At 43.4% G+C, this 19,801-nt stretch overlaps 3 protein-coding genes across 5 annotated transcripts; 1 reads left to right on the forward strand and 2 right to left on the reverse strand.

The window, feature by feature from the left end:
- Window positions 1–220: 220 nt before the first annotated feature.
- On the reverse strand, window positions 221–3,778 carry pmf1 (polyamine modulated factor 1). The gene is made up of 5 exons (XM_072395694.1): window positions 3,380–3,778; window positions 2,374–2,479; window positions 1,123–1,223; window positions 683–878; window positions 221–355 (listed from the first exon to the last, which is right to left on the reverse strand). Exons 1-5 carry the CDS (start codon window positions 3,601–3,603, stop codon window positions 290–292), a joined length of 693 nt encoding a protein of 230 aa, XP_072251795.1. The 5' UTR covers window positions 3,604–3,778; the 3' UTR covers window positions 221–289.
- On the forward strand, window positions 3,719–7,461 carry tmx2a (thioredoxin-related transmembrane protein 2a). The gene is made up of 8 exons (XM_072395689.1): window positions 3,719–3,966; window positions 4,101–4,161; window positions 4,483–4,596; window positions 5,575–5,651; window positions 5,900–6,006; window positions 6,596–6,661; window positions 6,775–6,904; window positions 6,998–7,461. The coding sequence occupies exons 1-8, from the start codon at window positions 3,778–3,780 to the stop codon at window positions 7,169–7,171; spliced, it is 918 nt and encodes a 305-aa protein (XP_072251790.1). The 5' UTR covers window positions 3,719–3,777; the 3' UTR covers window positions 7,172–7,461.
- Window positions 7,462–7,492: 31 nt separating this feature from the next.
- On the reverse strand, window positions 7,493–19,034 carry zdhhc5b (zinc finger DHHC-type palmitoyltransferase 5b). 3 transcript variants are annotated; one of them, XM_072395681.1, is made up of 12 exons: window positions 18,924–19,034; window positions 15,498–16,862; window positions 14,908–15,029; window positions 14,588–14,745; window positions 13,973–14,145; window positions 13,770–13,872; window positions 13,548–13,639; window positions 13,145–13,277; window positions 12,204–12,312; window positions 11,911–12,017; window positions 10,182–11,113; window positions 7,493–9,666 (listed from the first exon to the last, which is right to left on the reverse strand). In XM_072395681.1, exons 2-12 carry the CDS (start codon window positions 15,644–15,646, stop codon window positions 9,561–9,563), a joined length of 2,184 nt encoding a protein of 727 aa, XP_072251782.1. In that variant the 5' UTR covers window positions 15,647–16,862; window positions 18,924–19,034; the 3' UTR covers window positions 7,493–9,560. The 3 variants fall into 3 exon arrangements, with proteins under 3 accessions (XP_072251782.1, XP_072251783.1, XP_072251784.1); XM_072395682.1 differs by lacking the exon at window positions 18,924–19,034 and adding an exon at window positions 18,715–18,805; XM_072395683.1 differs by lacking the exons at window positions 13,770–13,872; window positions 13,973–14,145.
- Window positions 19,035–19,801: the final 767 nt, after the last annotated feature.

Raw genomic sequence — 19,801 nt, forward strand, 5'->3', positions numbered from 1 at the left:
ATTAATAAGTCAGTGCTAAGTGGCTTAACAAACAAACAAACAAAAAAAAACATTCTTATGAAAAGTGTCAAATACAAGGGAAAAAAAGGCAATAGTCAAAAAACCTTCAGAAAGTCTGGAAAAGATTATAAGAAAGTCTGGCTACTTGGAAGGAAAACATAAAGAAAAGGGAGGCGGCTTAACAATACTGTAAGCATTCGAACAAAGGTGATGACAACATTTCAAGTTTATTTCACACAAACTTGCACAGAAAACAGAATATGTACAGGTGAGTTAGTCGACACATCGTTCACACGTCAAAGACGTCAGCAGGGCAGAGAGAAGAAGCCAGCCGTTCAAACTCTGTCACTGACACCTGAAAATGAGACAAAACACAGAAATAAACTAACAGTCAAGACAAATGTATGTTGTACATGGATATTTATGTCACACTGAGGAAACCACGTTGTGCCACATTCACACAAGTCCACACAGATTTTAGCCAATAACACTTCTTTCATGAGACCATCAAACAAACCTCTGAGCAATAATTTAGTTTTAGGTCCGTTTCAAAAAGCAGATCATGAGCTCAAATAGAAAGTGCAGAAATAAGGAAAAGCTAAAAATGAAGGTTAAAAAGCCAACAGCACACTTATTTGAACAAGGACTGATTTCTCATGAGCATCCATTACTGCTCTCCCACCTTCCACTCATCCACGGCTGTGGAAATGCGTTGTTCGGCCTGAGCGACACTCTCTCTACCAGCCTGAACCTTCTGAGCCAGGGCCGCGTTCTCCGCCTTAACCTTTTTCAGCTCCAGTCGCACGTAGGCCTCCTGCTTGAGGTAATATGTCTTCAAAAAGCTGCAAAAGTCCTCCTCAGGAACCCCACTCGGTCGCCTATAGGGAAGAAAATTAGACGAGAGGAAATTTTTGCTTTGAATTTTGATGCAGCTGAAAAAACCCCAGAAACGTTGCAGATGTGACGGTTCTCAAGCTATCATTTGGAAAAGATAGGTTGGAACAGGTTAGAACGGTGTAAAAAGGGAAACTGAGCACATTCGATTAAAAGCTCGGTGTGTGGCCATGTAAAAGAAAGCTGAAGGTTTCAGGGGGTGAGGAGTTTTGAATGATGTCCACTCACCATGCAGGGTCTGGATTGTTCTTGGCAGCACTCTCCAGCTTGTCCAGCTCATTCAGTTTGAACTCTAACATGCCTTCTTCGATAAGTCTGCTGATGTCTTCCTTTATGAGCAGACACACCATGTGTTCATGTGAACAAGTGCAATTAAAGACAGGCACCTAATGCACATACAAGCTACATCTATAAGTATTTGGACTGTTCAGACGGTAACTGTCCTGCTGGACGATAAAATGTTGAAAGATGACTCCTGATGCACACGATGCTGCTCTTTATCAGCAGTGAAACTGTTTGCTGAAGGAATTTTTTTTCCCCTCAACACAATTCTCTGACCATTATTTAAACAGAAGTTGATTTCTCTTGAGTCAGTCCATCAAAGTTTGCCTCCAGCTGCGATTCGTTCAGAAGACTTGTGCTCCTCGGCTCACTAACTTTAACCGCCTCCTCTCTCTTTGTTTCTTTAATTTAGTTTAAAAGCAAGCTCCAGCATTTCAACCAATCACATGTGATGACACCATGTTTTTTAGTCATTATTATCTTAGTCTCTCACATGGTTTCCTCTTCACTTCTGCTTTCCACAGACTAGCTCCAGCTCCACATACTCTCTATTCTTAATCAACTCTGAGCCATTTGTGAGCGCTCTCTACGGTGTCATTAAGTGGCAGCTTTTTAATCAGATAAATTCCTGCAACAATCTGTTTCCATTCGTCAACTGTTGGGGGATCTGCTTGGTGCCATCTGCTTGTTATAGATATTTTACCAGCCGCTTTCCCCTGCATATTGCCATCTGAAAAGTTGCCAAGATGTTTCAATGTATGTATATTCAGTGGTAGATGATACCCTAATATTATTTTAATTTCCCACAGAGCTGCTGGAAATTCTCTCCAGATGTGAGCTAGGATTTTTCCACATATTTACCAATCCTTCTTTGATATTTGAATGTTAAGTTCGTTTCCCCCCCATTTTTTCTTTGTGTTCAACTGAGTATTTGTCATTGCCCAACAGTTTGCTTTAAAACATTGACACGAGTCGCGTTGATGTGTCTTCACAGGCCTTATACATTTTCTTCAATAAATGTGTTTTCTTCCACAGATGGGAATTTCCTTAATTTCCTTGTTATGACAGTTGATTGTAAATGCCTAAGGAATTCATGGCTGTCGAGTCCAAATTTTTCTTTCAGCTCTTGAAAACTCTTAAGTCTGGGACTTAAAGTCTCTGAAGAGACCACCCACTTGTTCATTTTGCGTTGCTCACCTGTATCGTTCTCTGCAGCTCCTCTGTGAACTGCTTGTGAATGCTCTCCATCCTCTGAGGGTTTTTCTTGTACAGTGGACGAAACATGCTGGCAAATCCTTTAAAACTGAGAGTGAAAGCAGTGTCAACCGCATTGCGTTGCTTTGACGGAAGGTTGTTTTCTTTTCACAGTATAAGCCGATCTCTATTAAACAATTGATCACGACAACTGCTCACAAAAAGGTACAGAGCAGACTCCATGTCCTGAGGAAGTTTAGGTCTTTCAATGTTTGCAGAAAGGTCCAATCCCAGTTCCTCCAGTGGCCCCCATCCCTCCATTTAGTAGTGATTAGGTGAGCTTTTTTTTTTTTGGAAATCAACAAGTGATGGTCCCGCCCTTCAATTTAGATGTAGGGGGCCATTAGGATGGCTGGATAACCAATACTCCCTGATATTCCCTGTTTTCTAGAGGTTAACATAATGAACAATGCTGCATGCTATTTACATAACTGTGATCAAACAGAGGCAACAGCCTATCACAATGTCTATTTAATTTATAATGACTGCCTTTTCTTGTTCTCCTCGTTTATTTGTTCACTTATTTAATTTTATTCTATTTAAATAATCAGATATTCATTACTATACTGCGATTATAAAACTTTCCCCATAGGGGGTTAACAAAGTAATATGATACTTGTGCTCTGTTTGGAGTCTGACGAAAATGCCAGAGTCACTGCTTACATCCTCTCAGATGCGAGGATTCGTTGCCTTTGAGTCTTATATTATTTTAATTAAATATATTTGGGTGACCAACATGAAAGTGATGCCGTGAGCTTTTGTTGGGTAAGCTTTGCCACGTTTTCTTTCAATAGACCGAACAATATATAGTTGTTTAGACAGGTGTGTTAACCCGTTTGTAACTTTAATGTGTCACTAATATGCAACACAGAGATAATAAAGTAATTAAGTCTTTCCACAGTCACTTTTCCATGGTATATTCACAGCACAAGCACAAACAGTGCGGTACCTGGCATGCTCCATGAACTTGTTCAGGCTCTTCTGCATCACTTTGTCGAACAGCTTCAGCCTGTTGAACCGAACAGCCGTCTCCTCCGTCGGCTTGCCGACATCTCCTGGGTTCGACGTCTGTGAGGAAGCTTCTCCCGTTGCTGCTTCGGTCTGCTTTTCGGCGTTGTCTTTGTCGTTTATTTCTCCAGCCTCTCTTTGTGTTGACACGCTGCTTTCCTCCATGTCCAGCTAGCTCTGTTTACGTTTTTACAGTACCCGCCAATTCTATGGCGAGCCGCTGCGCACAAAAGTGACGGATAGTGTCAATGCCGCGCATGCGCATTCCACCCCAGGCTCTCAGCTGTCTTTTCATTTCTCCTCTAAAACCTGCGGCGGTGGGCTGTTCACTCCGCCAACATGGCTTTAATCACTGGATTGTTCACGTTCTTGTATCACCTACCTCAGATTTACAAATGGCTGCTGAAACCTTACTACATCACCTCAGTCGTCATGACCGTTGCTTTTCTGGTGGTCCGAAAGACACCCGGTCTGTGCGAGCACCTGGCAACCGACCGGGAGGACGGCAACTCCTGCGACTTTGACTGGGTGAGCATGTGGACGGGGATAATGTTGCGCTGCTGTGCTGCCTGCTGTTAAATATAGTGGAGCTAACTCAGCCGCTCAAAGGGGAGCTCAGTTGTCACAAAGCAGTTGAATTAATTAGTGCTTTTGTTTCACAGAGAGAAGTGGAGATTCTCATGTTTCTCAGTGCGATAGTGATGATGAAGAACAGAAGGGCCAGTAAGTACCACTTAACCACCACGCCGCTGTGTTTAAACTAGGCATTTATTATGAAGTTATAAAACAACAAAGACACCAGGCATGTGTATTTATTATGTGTTCAGTTCTAATATGTAATGTGTTTGACATGCATGATCTGAGACCAGCAGAGAGGCCCCACACCAAGCCTCATCCAGGAAGTGATTCACTGAAAAACGTGCCTTTGTAGTGTAAACATTACAGGTGCTGTGTGGTCCCACCCTCCTTTGACCTTGCTGAGCAATGTGACGGTTTCATCTCTTCTTCATTCACCGATCCCACCTCTTCTCTTTTCTGTCTCAGTCACGCTGGAGCAGCACATTGGCAACTTGTTCATGTTCAGTAAAGTGGCCAACGTCATCCTCTTCTTCAGGCTGGACATTCGCCTCGGGATCCTCTACCTGGCAGTGTGTGTGGGTCAGTGGTCTTATAAGCTTGGCTGGAAATACCGCCCCTCTTGCTGATGAATCCGAGTTATTGTGGAGCTTTACAAACACCTCACTCTCATATAGCGGTAGTGGGTTCCCAGCCCATCCCAGCTCAGACGTGGCAGTTTATTTATGTGAAAAGGTTAGATATAATAATTTGCGTCACATGTGCAGTCCACTTTTTGGTGTCAGAGACTTCCTGCTCTTAACTGTGTCCCATCCTAGATTAATTCCATAGGAAAGCATCAGAGTTGTTGCAATTAGGATGAGTGAACTCGCACATCTTTGTCCACATTTCGCTTTTGTCACAGGGGTTGAGAAGGAAAGCCCACCTCATTAACTTTGTTCTAAATTTCAAGACGGTGCAGAGTGGCTTCACATGCTTTGCACTCTTACTGATTACAAAATGGCTCCAAGTGGCTCAGGTCAAACTTCACTATCCACCCTCAGCAGTTCAGGAGTCGGTGTGTTTGTTGAAGTGGCCTGTAGGTGGTGCAAATACTCATAGAAAATATGAAACCACACACATTCAAATTGGAATAACTTATTTTAGCTTTAAGTGTAGAAGCACTGGACTAAACAGTTGGATGACTCAAAATTGAGCAAACTTACCGTCTTTGTTTCCCAGAGTGTCAGTCTTCAGACATCAGTAATGATTTACATGATTTTAAACAGAGGTAATCATTGTTTCAGACAAGGCTGCCCACTGTAAAACCCTGAGAAGCCACACATTAACCGATTTTAGCCATCTGTCTTTATATTTGATCTTTCCATTTCTATATAATTACTCTAAAATATTCCTTAGTTGTTTTGAAACTTTGGAGAAATACTTTTATTCCAGAATACTGCATGTAGATGACCTGAACCGAGCTTGTGACTCCGGCCTTTAGTTATCCTCTCAATTCAAATAGTTTGTATTCTACTTAACGTGAACTTCCAACCCTGTTTATCTGTGCTTTGTCTCCAGCGTTTGTAATGACCTGTAAGCCTCCTCTCTACATGGGCCCGGAATACATCAAGTACTTCAGTGACAAGACCATAGATGTGAGTCCTTTGTTTAAACGTTTGGATATTTCTCAAATGTTCATATGCAGCGCGGTCAGAGCGTAAAGATGTGACCCATCGGTTGCACCGAGCATAGTTTTGTATTTCCTTTCTTTGCAGTTTGAGAAGTGTGTCAAATATATTAACTGAATTCAAAACTGTGACAGTGGAGTCTAAAGACCTCCCAAAGTGGTGACAGATGTGTGCCTATTCTGCTCTGATCAGCCTTTGTGTTATTGAGCCATCAGGAGGAGCTGCAGAGGGACAGTCGTGTCACCTGGATCGTCGAGTTCTACGCCAACTGGTCTTCTGACTGCCAGTCCTTTGCTCCCATCTTTGCTAACCTTTCTCTCAAGTAAGGCATCGCCTCGCTCTCACTGACTCTCCTTCTCTCTTTTACGAGGGAAAATTGATTTGTGAAGTCTATCAGACGTGTACTTGCGTACATTTGGCTGGGCTACGTAAAAACAGTTGTGGAACAGACACATTGTTTAACATGAACCCACAAATCACCAGTTTGTGCTAAAACAACCATAAAGTCTTGCGCTTGTGGAGATTCACGGGAGACATTAGTGAAAAATACTGATCGACATTGACCAAAAGCCTAACAAAATCTTTTAATTGTGCAGAACTGACTCTGAGCACCACTGTGACCTTGCAGAGGGTTGATATATGTTGGCAGATCACTCCTGAGTGAACCAATGATACATTTGTACCCAATCTCTCTGACTGTGGATAGCTGGAGTCTTTTCAGACGTATTAATCTGATTATGTTTCCCATCATGTTGATGCAGAGTTCTTAAAATTCTTAACACTTCTAAATATTTGAAGCACTATAAAATCGTCCTTCAGCTGGCGTGTAAGAAAGTCTGTTTAACACAGCGCCATCCAACCGTGAGGCAGCTGGACTAATGCTCTTGTGCATCTTTATCTACGTACTACAGGTACAACTGTGCTGGACTCCGGTTTGGGAAGGTGGACATTGGTCGCTATGGAGAGTTGTCAGAGAAGTAAGTTTTTAAGTTCACTCTGCTTTGTTCATGTCTCTCAGAAATTGCTTGTGTTTTTGTTTTTTTTACATATTCTCTTAACACTCATTGTCCCATGAATTCTCACTCAACAGGTACAGGGTTAGTACATCTCCTCTGGCTAAGCAGCTGCCTTCACTGCTGCTTTTCCAAGGAGGGCGAGAAGTCATGAGACGTCCAATGGTGGACGGTAAAGGGCGGGCTGTATCTTGGACCTTTAATGAGGTGTGTCCACTCTGCTCTTAACAAACACAAGAAGTGATTATGATGTGCCACTCGACTTACACTCGCCATCTAACCCTTTCTTGTCATTGCCAGGAGAACATCATCCGAGAGTTTAACCTGAATGAGCTCTTCCAAAAATCCAAGAAGCTGAACAAAAGTCTCGGCTTGAAGGAGTTGCAGGACGGTTCTCAGCCAGAGGAGGGCAGCGACGAGGCGCAAGAGACCGACAACGCGGAGCAGCAGACAGAAAGCAAGAAAGACCAGTGAAGCAGAGCATAAAATGTCTTTCATTTGTCCCATCATTTCCCAACTTTACATTACTGTAAAAATACAGTCAATTACTGTAAAAATACAGTCATTTATTCAATTCAAGCAGTCTATTTAGGGACATTTTATGAGATAAGTTATTGGAGAACAAGTACCCTTTTGTATTTATTTTGACACTTTCAGCATCACCTAATCCCAGCATGTAAACTTTTGCTGCCTGTTTTTTTTTTTTTTGCAACTGGTGTTTTTACTTTCATGTTAAATTTTTGGAAATAAAGTGAGCCGAAACTTGTGTGAGGCAGCTGAGAATCATGACACAGGTTTTTGGTTTTTTTTAACAGTTTGACCTTTTATTCTGAGAAGACATCTTCTTAAAAATGCTTTATAAGGCCATTTTGGAAATGTTTTTTTTTTTGTTGTTTTTTTTAAATGTACTCATTACAGATATTTCTGAAACTTGTTCCATTCATCACAGCCCACAAATAGCAATATTTAATCTCACATAGAAATATACTTGCTATACGCACATCAGTGCACAGGTTATCTTTGTCTCTGTGCAACAGCAGCTTGTGCCATTAGTGATGTTTTTCTTTGCCACCGCGCACACGAATCAGGTGGGACTCGACAACAATCTCACAAAAATGTGCGCCAGAGAAGCAGTCAGCACAAAACAAACCCAACAGAAAGTGGAAATAAAAACAAAACAAACATGCACACCAAAGACGTAGCCTGGGTAAGGTTGACAACTCGCAACACAGTGGTTCGGGTCAGTTGATACGTCGGTGCTTAAAAGCGTACCCTTGCTCCAAGAAGTTGTGCCACATTCACACAGATTTGACATTCTACTGCAAACACTGCTGTGGGTCCTAACAGAAAGAATCAAAATAAATAAACACTCTGCGGTGCCCCGATCCAGACGAACACGTCTCCCTTTCTGTGATGAATCCTTTCTCCAAATGGCAGCGGGTTAAAAAAAAAACAAAAACAAATAAAGATTAACTTTACTTTACAGAAGTTTAAACGTGGCGTTGAAAGCAGAAAAAAAAAAGTAAAAATAAGCATTGATAGAAAAAAAAATTCAATAAAAACGCCCCTGCTTCGCTATAGATGGTCTCGAGGCCAAACCCAGTCGACACATAAACGTCCTCGCTGGAAAACAAACAAAGTCCCTCCTTAATCTATTCGGCGGCATCTCGCATTTAATGTTACTTTTTACACACTTTCAGGAAAAAAATGTTCCGATTTCCTCCGTCATCTCTCAAAAAGAAAAAGTCAAATAAAAGTGAATTTATGTCCAGAACTACGGTTGTTTTGTCTGGTGAAATAAATAAGCCCTTCCCTCGCTGCTCCTATTTGGCTGGTCACCCGTTAAAGGTATATGGTTACTAGCATCTTTACCGATTGACAAATTACATAAAAGGAAAGGGGGGGGGAGAGACCAAAACACATACATTGATCTTAAAGCTACAAACAGATTTTGCATAATGTCTCTAGCATAAACATTACAAGCATACATTCCACAAAGATGCTTGTGCCGCAGTCGCGATAATCTAGATTTCTTTGTGGCTTTAAAAAATAATCTTGATTATCTGCCACATCTGGTGTCCGTAAAGGATCATCATTCTCTTTGGACAGTAAAAATTCCAGCAAGAGCTTGCGAGAGGCTGATGCAGCCATCAATTATAAACAGGCAACTGATCTGAAATCGCTTTCATGAATCAATACATACAGTACACATCTGCCACCATCATCAACAATAGTCATTTTCAATTTCTGACAATTTGACCCAATAATAATATTAATTTGTACGATTTTTATACATTTATATAAAACAATATTTAAAGGGAAAAAAAACGATAACTGTTTATAGGTCAAACTATTCCCTCTGTGGTCATAACAGATGTTTTTATTGGTCAACAGTCTTAAATCCTAGATCCTACAATTTAACATCTGCTGGATAAAGCTCATCCTTTTGTCAAGTGCCAGACACCCTTGTCAATACTCTGTGTGCTGATGTACCAAAGTAAAATAGCAAATCGTGGAGTGGGTCAGCGTGTTTAATAAACATGTCAGTACCCAGCCGTGATCACATCAGTCTATGGCTCACAAAGTGGTTAAATGGTGACGGCTGATCCGGTGAAAAAACATCAATCAGCGTCCCTCGGTTTCTCTTTGTTCAAATCTGAAAGGCAGGCAGAGAAGATTCGCCAGAAAACAAAGCGAGTACCAGGCAGACCCGCTTCTTGAATCCAAAGCAGCAGAAAACAGTCACTTCTCAGGAGCCCGCTGTCATGAATAATATCCAGCTCAGGTAAGAGGCAAGCGGGAAGCTGTCTGGTGACTTTTGCCCCCCCCATCCTCGTAATAGATCATGTGGGATGTTTGTCACTCAAACCGATATCTCGTATGTGGTCCCTCCGACGCCGGTTACCTTCTTCACCCCGCCCCCTGGTTTGGTTGTGGTGTGATTGGCCAAGACTGGGCGAGAGGCGGATCTGATTGGACAGCCATTCAGAAGGGGGGGAGCAAGAGAAGAGGAGGGGAGCATTTTAAGAATTAAAGAGAGACAAGAAATGGCAGTGAGAAGTTAAAAAAATAACAAGCAGACAATAAACAGCAAATGTTTTTCTACCTATGATCTTGTAAGGCATGTGGTAACCATATTTGATGAGTAAGAGAAGAACGAGGACAAAAAGACAACAAGACAGAAGTAAACAGGAGCAATGTTAGGCATGCTGTAACAGAGCTAAACACACACTGACATGCTTTAAATACTTATTTACACATTCCAACAACTGAACCAATAAAACTTCCATTCACACACACACACAACAGTTTAAGAGCAAACAAGACAGACTGACTGCAAACCATGTAGGAGGAAAAGGAAGACTCACACAGATCAGGTAAGAAGAGAAGGGCTGACACAAACCGGGAGGGTAGAAGAAGAAGAGGAAAAGGAGGAGGAGGAAGAGTGGCAGGTTGACGAATCTGGCGACGGATCACTACTCACTGTGACGCCTGTTGCCCTCCTCCGACTCCTCCTCCCAGCACAAAACCCCCTCCTGCTGGGCGAGGCTTGTGCTGTGACCCTGCCTCCCCAATGTAAGACGGGGACTTGCTGAGGGAGAGGCCGCGAGGTGGTGGGGAAACCGGGGGCTCTAATGAGCGAGCCCCAGGGGATGAAGATGAGGAGGAAAGGTTACGAGGGGCTCGAAAAGAGGGATCCAGGTTGTGCTGGAGAAGTTGCTGAGCCTCAGGAATCCCAGAGGAGGAGAGAGGAGGCGGACTGACAGCACGCAGGTAGGCCCTATGGGGGGAGGAGAAAGTGGCGGAGCCCTGGAGCAGTTGCCCCTCCCTCTGCTGGGCGATCTGAGCTGAGAGGAAGGGCGACGTGTAGCCCTGCAGCGGGCTACTGGGTGACACCACCTCAGGCTGGCCTGTTATAGTTGATGAAGGAAACTGAACATAAGGTTTCTGTGGCGACAGCTCATGGGCGGCTGACTCGAACTCTGGGCTCTCAGATGGCGTCAGCAGGCTGTCATAGGACAGGCTACCATTCCGAGGCGTCTGATTGGCCAGGCTCTTGTAGCTGGTGTCTGTTGTGCCCTCCGACTGGAGTGTGGCCAGCGGGTTATGTGCAGTCTGTGCTGAGCGCAGGCTGGATGATCGTGAGCCGCCAGTGGACAGAACCAGCGAGGATGGGTAGGAGGTGTAGGAGCGCCCAGTCAGGGAGTAACCTGACATGCCCCCTGACACCCCCCCAGCAGTCCCAGCAGGGCCTCCGGAGCCCTCACCCCTCTCCCCTCCCCCTCTGCGCACCCCTACACCTCCTCCCACCACTGTGGCCCCGTCCAGGCTGCTTGGCTCCGAACGGTAGCTTGGCTGGCGGCTGGACTGGAGGATGGAGGAAGACGGAGAGTCAAGACTCTCCCCCCGGATCATCTGAGGAGAGGAGAGAGAAGAGGGACCAAAGGCAGAGGGAGAGAGGGTAAGGGAAAAAAACACGATGAAGAGGATGTCATGAGTGAGGGTCAAAATGATGAAAACTACCATTTTACCTCAGGAAAACAGAGCACAGAAAACAGGACGAAAAGAAAAAGAGAGAAAGAGTGGGAAGTACTGGATGCTCTACTCCATCATGACACTACTGGACTGTAAACATTGACTGGTTGGAACAAGCACCGACACTGCATGTCAAAGACAAGTGTGTGTCCACAGATAAATGGAAGTACAAATAGTAATAAATGAGCTGCACATTCCAGTCAATGTAGTCTCAGGGGAAAGGATAGATTCACTCAAACACAGGGACATCCAAAGGAATATACACACAAACACAGTGAGACTTACTGCTCAACCGATGGCCACTGAATGATCAATTTCAAGTAAAAAAAAAACAAAAAGAGGGGCATTTATTTACCACAAAGAAGATTAGAAGCCAGACATGACAGCCTCCAAACCCACCTGCTACAGTCAGCTATAGGATGGTGCTTTTACTGCTCTTCTTGCTTCTTTTTGAGCGATAAACAGACACGTGTTTTTGAAAAATTAGCTTGCCACATGGTATTAACCGAGGTAGTGCGTCTCTCAAAGAATGTTTTTAGATTTCAGGCAAAAACATACGATTAACTTCTCTCCTAGCATAATGTAGCATGAACAGACCCTGTACTTTGAGATGTGTACACACCCAATAGTCTATACCCAGCATTTTTTGAGATGTGTATATGTAAATCAAAATCTACCTTATTTGAATGTGTGAGGGCAGCGTGGTTCCTTCCTGGGCTGTTGTAGGCCGGCCGGTACTTGTACATTGATGGAGTAGGTGGAGCCTCAGTTAACAAGCTGCTCTCTGAACGACAAGAAACCAAAAGAGACATTCTGAATGAGGTGTTCTTATGATTAGAACACAAACATTTAGCTGTTCACATATGAGGTAAAACACTCGAGGTACCGCACTTTATAGTGGACGCTCACATTCCTGGTACTTTATCTGCAACTACCCGTGTTGTCTTATGTGTGTTTATGTGTGTCTCACCCTCTGTGTCTGCGCGAGGCAGGCCGGCGTAACGAAGGTCCGGCTTTGGAGGAGGTGGAGGCTCCGCATCAGCCGACTGGCTTTCCATCTGATCAAGACTGCTCTTGGACTGCAGGGAAATGGCAGCGTTAGGGTGTGTTTAGATTAACGGTAGAACTAACCAACTAACTAACGATAAGCAGACTTAAAAAAAATAAAATAAACTTAAAATATACAAATAAACCTGGAATCCTGTGCCATCCTGCATGTGAGGGTGTAGTTGTAGAATTGTCCTGTTTTACATCAATTAACCCTTCATTCTCAAAATTGCATTGCATTCATGATGCATGATATTTTCCCCAAAAACAACATGTTTTGCAATAAATATTCCTATCGAGCTAACAAACAGCACTGTGGTAAACACAACAGTGGCAGATGGAGGCGGTTTTAAAGAGAAGGAAGGAGAGCACATGCTTCAGCACAATTTCTGGGTTTTTTTCTCCTTCTTTTGGCTCAGACAATGTGGAAAAAAAACAATAACTGTGTGCTGCAGCCAATTATTTTAGGTAAAAATGGCGGAGAACGACAACTGCACCAACATAACTAAGAGCAGCCCACGGCTCAGACTGTTCCACTCGTTTGAGACGGTTTAACTTTCAAACCCGCGTTTTTAGGGGAGCAACGCAGAGTGTATCGAGCTGGATGTTCAGCCCTTACTGTCCCTGCAGCTGTTCACACTTGTGTTGAAAGAGTTAGGTATATGTTACTCGACCGAGCCAAACTGCAGTTGCAACATGTTACAGAAAAGCAACAGTGAGGTCATTTACACATCAGACGTGTTCAGTTGCCGACAGGGAAATGGAAAGCAAAGCATGTCTGAAACAAGCTGCCGGTTCGTAAAAGTGCTCCTCATTTTTTCAATGTTTAAACCTGAAAATACACTTAACAGTAGGTTGACTCACCCTTGTGCTGTGCCGGTCATTCTGAATCCCGTTGTCAAGGATCTTGGCTTCTAGTTGGGCCTCTGTGAGAGACGGTCTAAGAAACGGTGGCTGCACGTCTAATGCCTGACGGCCTCGCCACCGACCCATGTATCTGTAACATTCAAAATAAAACGAGCGATAAACAACCGGCTAAACAGTGCGTTATTAAACTGACAATCCTAATCTGGCAACATAATCCATTATGAGGGAATGCCTGTACTCATATATTCCATGAACTGAGCGGACAGATGAGAAGAATAAAGGACGGTGGAAAAGTGGAAGAGAGAAATGGAAAGACAGGAGGAGTGGAAACAGAATGGTAAAAGAGAGTTAAGAACAAGGGGAATGAACAGATGAATGTAGAAGAGCGGGTCGTACACACCTGGGGGCCTGGGAGCTGCAGAGAACATGTGAAATATTCCTCAAGCAGCCGTTGGTGAAAGGGTTAACGCCTCCCCGGAACTTCCCTGTCACCTACAGTGAGAAAGGGGGGGGCACAACCATGCTTACTGTTAAATCCTTATATAGCAAAGAATAGGATATAGCAAAGAAAAAAAATGTCTGAGCCCATTCAAAGATGCACACAACTAGCGCTGGTATGTACCTGTTCATTAGTTGTCCGACCGCGGGCCACAAGCACTATGTGGAACCCAGTCAGGCCAGCCACTGGGACAAAAAACAGACCTGCCACACACATCACAGCCATACTGGGAGGAGGGTTAAGGAGATAACCAAAAGGTCAAAATGGGAAAAGAAAGCCCCCATGATCTGCACTTTTCTGACCGCACAGCACCGAGTGAAGGATACGTAACAGCAGCATGCGGCGTGTCCAGCTGCTGGCGGTGGTGCAGGACATAAACCAAGCCAAAGCCAAATACATCCACAATGTGGGTGGTTAGAGAAAGTAAAAAGAGGAAGAAATAGCGATAATTTCTCCGGCCAATGCAGTTGTTCACCCAAGGACAGTGATGGTCAAAATCCTGGACACAGGATCAGAGGACAAAAGGATGTGATCACCATCAACGAAAAACCATGAGATGAAAACAAACAAAAACACAGAAAGACCAGACCTGAACTGTGTTTTTTTCTGAGTTTTGTGACAGTGGCTTCAGACTCCCACACATATGCTCTCAAACACAGAAAATAGCTCTTTTCCTGTAATATGTCTCCTTTGGGTAGCGTTTTCAGACATCGGGCTTGCCTAGAAACCTACATACTTAATCTCAAAGTCAAGGATGTGCTCCATTGACAATCAGTTAATTGAGATTGAAAAAAAAATAAAATAAAAAATAGGCCAGGATAATTACACAGTATCACCACATTCTGCTCAGTAACACTGAGAAATAAACCAGCTGCTAAAGGAGCTATAACATGGTGAGCCCATGAATTATGTGTGCATACAGCATCTATAAGCGCATGTACCTCCACACAGTTGTCGCAAACTGAGCAGTGCGAGCAGCGTGGCGGACGGTAGAAGCGGCAGGTGGAGCACCACTTCATGCGCACCTGGATGCCTTTGATCTCCACAGTCTTATAGAGGGGCGCGCGGAAATCATCCTCTTTATCTTCATCCTCCTCCGCTACAAACAAAGCGCACAGAAAACATGGCCGTATTCACGTCACACGAGCTCAGTCTTGCTTTGCCTATCAGGCGCTGAAAGCCTCACAGATTCATCACTGGTAGGCGATGACTTCCCAGAACAGACGGCCTGAGCACATGAGCACTGTTGACATCTCCTTACCTCTGGGGAAGATTCCAGGGTCCATGAAAGTGGCCATGCAGAAGTTGGCGAGGGTGAAGAGGAAGATCACAACATTGTAGATGGGAATGACAGAAGAGAAATACTCCGACAACCACGGGCAACTGGACAGCAGAAAGAAAGGTTGTGGAAACAATGCAGTCACACAAACATAGCCAAATCCCAACAGTCTCTAGGACGACACTGAAGCGGAAAGGTTTTTCTCAACACTCCACCAACGTCTACTGGTGAGAACTTTGTGCAAGACAAATTAACTCCCAAGAGCTCCACGGAGTCTGCTCAGTGGCTAAATATAACTGTGATTGCAAATGCTGGGCTGTAGGTGTGACTGTGAAACAGTGGGAAGTGTTGCTGAGAAGATGGCTGTTGTGTTGAGGGAATGTTCTCTGAATAAGTAAAGGCTCGGAAAACAAAAGCAGGTCTTCAGCTAATAGAAGGCATCTGGATATTTGCAAATTCTAGCCAACAAAGAGGTGTGTGCGACCACAATCAGGACACCAACGCAGCTGTGTCTATAAATGAATGCCCTTTGGCGCCACGTTTGTTTGAAAGATAACCGGAGACACACTCACGTGAAGCAGAAGAAGAGTGTTGTGGACCCGACAAGGAAAGTGGTGGCAGCGGACACCGGGACGTATCGGCTGGGTCGAAATGGACGGGGAGGAGCAGAAGCGTGGCCCCCTACTCCTCCCCCAACCCCCCCACCACTGAAACCTGGCATCAGACACAGGGGGAGAGGGGAGGAAGAAAGACAGGGGAGGTAGATATCGACTGTCTCGCTAATGTAAAGGGGTGTTTTTGCTGGTCAAAATGGGGAATTTAAAGTTTGTTTGGGGGGAGGGGCCATGACTACAGACTGAGAAAGAAAACCCTACTAAGTAATCAACTATGGAAAGCAGGAACTGAATGGAAACATGAGGAATTCTCTGTGTGCAGACTTAAAACAAGATGTTTTTTTATGAAGTAACTTACAACACAGCTCTACTGACATGTGCACAGCTCGCTGTATCTAGACTGTATGCATAATCTTAATCTCTACAGAGGAGCAATGTGATACAAAAATATATGTAGAGAGTACATAAATACATTTGTATGGCTTAAATGTAATTGTATTTGGCGTAACTAAATTAAAACGATGCAGTAAGACGACAGCAATTTAGGTTTTTATCTCCACAACTGAAACTCAGCGTTTATATTAATGCTCATTGTTGTGTTCGAGTTCTGATTGTCCGCTCTGGAGAAAATGACTTATAATACGAAAAATAAAGAGGTAGTCCAGCAGGCGGAGAGAAGAAGCTCATGGAGGAGAACAAGCAGAAGAGTGAGAGCAGCAGCTGCTGATGACTTCTGTAATAGTCCCAAGAGGGCTTATTCAGGCACTGGGTGGGTGGAAGAAACTGAGGATGGAGGCAGGGGGGGACAGTTCCAGCATTTCAATCCAAGTCAGCGGGGGAAACCACCAAAAACAAATCTGCTTTTGAGCCAGTGATGGGAAGAAGCTCAACATCAAACAAAGGTCCAGCTTGAGTTTATTTTCAAGAAGCTGCTAAAATAAGAATAAAAAATATTTTTAAAAAAGTGTCTGGTCTCGTCCTCACAAGTGATCAAGCTCAAATATCCAACATGAGTCTCCTCAGTTTTTTGGGGACCACCGTCTTCAGCCTTCAGTGTCTATATGATGATACAATCAACTCATTCCATGAAGAAGGCCCGTGTAGTTCACAAAGGTGCCACAGCACTTGGCTCGGGCTGGGTGTGATGACCTTTCCCACCTCCAACTTCTCTGCAGACAGACCTCTTTCCCCATATCGCATCTCTCGCAGACAGCCGTGCGCAGGATGGGTGTTACGTGGTCAGATACATTTTGGTCCTTTCTTTATCTTTGGCTCCCAGTTTTCCTTCATCCCCTGGTTCTGTGGGTAAACAGCTGGAAACTCCTGGAAAAAGAGTAATAACAACCCTGCAACTGTTAATGAGGGAAAATCTATCTCTTGTGCAAATAATCACAACTGAAAATAGTTCTTGATTGGATTTATACTTCGAGCCGTTTGTTTGTCAACGGGATTACATGAAAACTACCAGATTGAGTTTCGGGAAACCTTCCCTTTAAACCGAGGCGTGGCACTGTAGCTGCAATTTGTTTTGCTCATCGATACAACTAAAAACACACATGCCACATTCTTCTCAATCGCACTTTCTAATGGAGAATGTGAAGTTATGTCATGTCGCCCTGCATGCTGGGACAGGAACACAATCTTGTGAGAATTGCTCTCCCCAGTATCGCCGCCTTCTGTCAATGTTGACTGGTTAGTTTTTGTTTTGTTTGGCTGAGTGGCAAAATCTAGGGGAGAAGAGAATAGATGGAAAAGGGAAAAGAAGGGAGAAGAGGGACCATAATGGGAGTAATTGGATCACACCACTGAACCCACGATATGCTATTTAATAAGCTGCCAATATATGATCCCACCCAAAGCCAGACTCTCCTTGTTTTTTGGCTGAATCACAAAGTAATTTCATTCATAATAAATATGCATCCAAGTCTTTTTTGTACGTTCGGCATTCTCAATCCTATAATTTTGAAGCATCAAAACATTATCCTGCCAAAAAACACCCTTGAATCTGAATCTGAACCAACTTGTGACGTCAACTTCACGTTCTCTATTGTTCAGATTGTTTCTTTGGCCTCAACACTAGTATTCCTTGTGGTTTCTTGGTTGGAAGACAAAAAAAAGGTATGGAAACACAGTTCTGGCATCTGGGAATATCTAACTAGAGATATATGTATTGATCAGCTACTTATCATAAAGAGAACGTATACGAACTGATCCAAAACAGTATAAAAATCCAACAAAGAACACAAGAATCTAAAAAAAAGGTTTCAATGTGCAACAGTCTCATTAGTAGACACTATTGAATATACAATATTGGTCAAGCTAGATGACAAGGTTATGCGAGAGAAGCAATGGTTTCGCTCTGATTTCACAACAGAGCTATTGCAGTATGAAGAGCAAAAAAACTACTTTGCTCTCACACTTTCCATTATTAGTCAGGCACAGGGCTCTTCAACCTCCTGCTGTTGTCAAACAGACAGCTGCAATGTAAATGCCTCCAGGTGATCGACATAAACACCACCTACTACAGGAAATTCAAACCCCCATGGAGACTACGGCTTGTGACACACAATTCACGCCAAGTTACTTCATCTCCAGATGAAAAACTAGTCGGTACAGTGGGGACAAACTGAAACAGATCCGGAGTAACAGTGTAATCTGATCTAGTTTGGACACACCCCTCTGTTCAACAACCACCCGTGCTAAGAAATAAAGATTTGAAGCCGAGGCAGTGTCAATATGTCTGTTGTTAATCACCCCATCTGCCCCACAACAAATCCCCCTCCCCAGACTATAACGGATGTTAATCCTAAAATCTCTGTGTCGAGCTCTGCTTGTCATGTCACCACAACGATCTGTACCTCGCAAGATACACTTTAAGAGGCCGGTCGAGAGAAAAAAATCACCCATATTAAAATGAGCTTTTCTCAGGTGTCTTTTTCAGTCTAAAGCACTCAACTGGCAATGATTTGATCTCTGGATGATATCTTCAGACAGACCAACCGTTAAACAGCAGGCCAATGCAGCCTAAGGATTCAATCAAGACAACTAACGCTGCAATAACATGCCCACACCACCGAGATCCTCGTGAAAATATACACCACCGTTTTAAACTAAAAGACGTTGTGACGCTTTAGTTAAAATGAGGAATAATAAGCGATATAAAGGCGATACATACTTGGTAATCACTCAGAGGGCTTTTGCCGAGCCTCGAAAGTTTTTTTGCGACACTGCTCAGTCCTTTACCACATCTCCGTGCGCTAACGTTAGTTACCTGCCTAGCATGGGAGTGTTACAGAAGCGGATATTCTTTCACTGACGAGTTACAAGACAACAGGAGTGACTTTCAGTTAAACTGTCAAACAAGAGAAAATGTGAAACACGAACCCAAGTTCCAACGTGCGGACTGTCTTGCCCGCGGGGTGTGGGTTGTTTCAGTCCTCCTTGAGTTAGCCGCTAGCAAACTACCCAGCTCTCTTACTAGGCCGACGTCGGAATCCCGGAACTAGACCGTTGTTCCGCAGGTGGGATGGACAGCCAATCAGAGACAGGGAGGGCGTGGTCTCTTGGGTAACGCTACAATGCACAGAAATATTGTAGCACTTAAGACTCTTTTTACAACACAAGTATGGCTCTGTGAACATATTTCAGGTTTACAGAAAATGTCAACTTTCTTTTATGATCAGGTTTTACAGTGCCGTGCAGAGCAGGGTCTAAGGAGAAAAGTACATCACTGCAACATTAGTTTAGACAAGCCCAACCTAAAACTAAACAAGTATCTATACAGTATCTATATATATATATATATATAAAGAGAGAGAGAGAACAGAAGCAACACAATTCAACTAGAAAAATGATTAAAGAGTGAATGCTGTTGAGAGAAGGCAACATCACAGAGAATAAAGCACACCCACTGATCACCAGAAAATCTTGATTAGATAATATCATCGAGAATAGAACAGATGCTTAAAATCATTGCAATTGTATTTAATTTAAATAGAACATTTCACAATTAATACCCTAATCCCGTGGGCTACAAAAAGAATGTAGTCCAAACTGAATCCATTTGGATTACTGTAAAAGCAAATATTGTAAATATTTCACTTTATGTTAAAACAAAACTGATGCAGCCGAAAAAGTTCTCAATAAATACTGTTATCTACTCTTAAAACATTGCATAACATTTTCTATACATTAAAACTGTCCTTTGCATATTCAGTATTTTGTTATTCACTTAACCAGCTCTCGCAAAGTTAGTACCCACA

This window comes from Leuresthes tenuis, unplaced genomic scaffold, assembly GCF_036924035.1.
Source record: "Leuresthes tenuis unplaced genomic scaffold, fLeuTen1.0.hap1 SCAF_11, whole genome shotgun sequence".
Taxonomy (NCBI): Eukaryota; Metazoa; Chordata; class Actinopteri; order Atheriniformes; family Atherinopsidae; genus Leuresthes; species Leuresthes tenuis.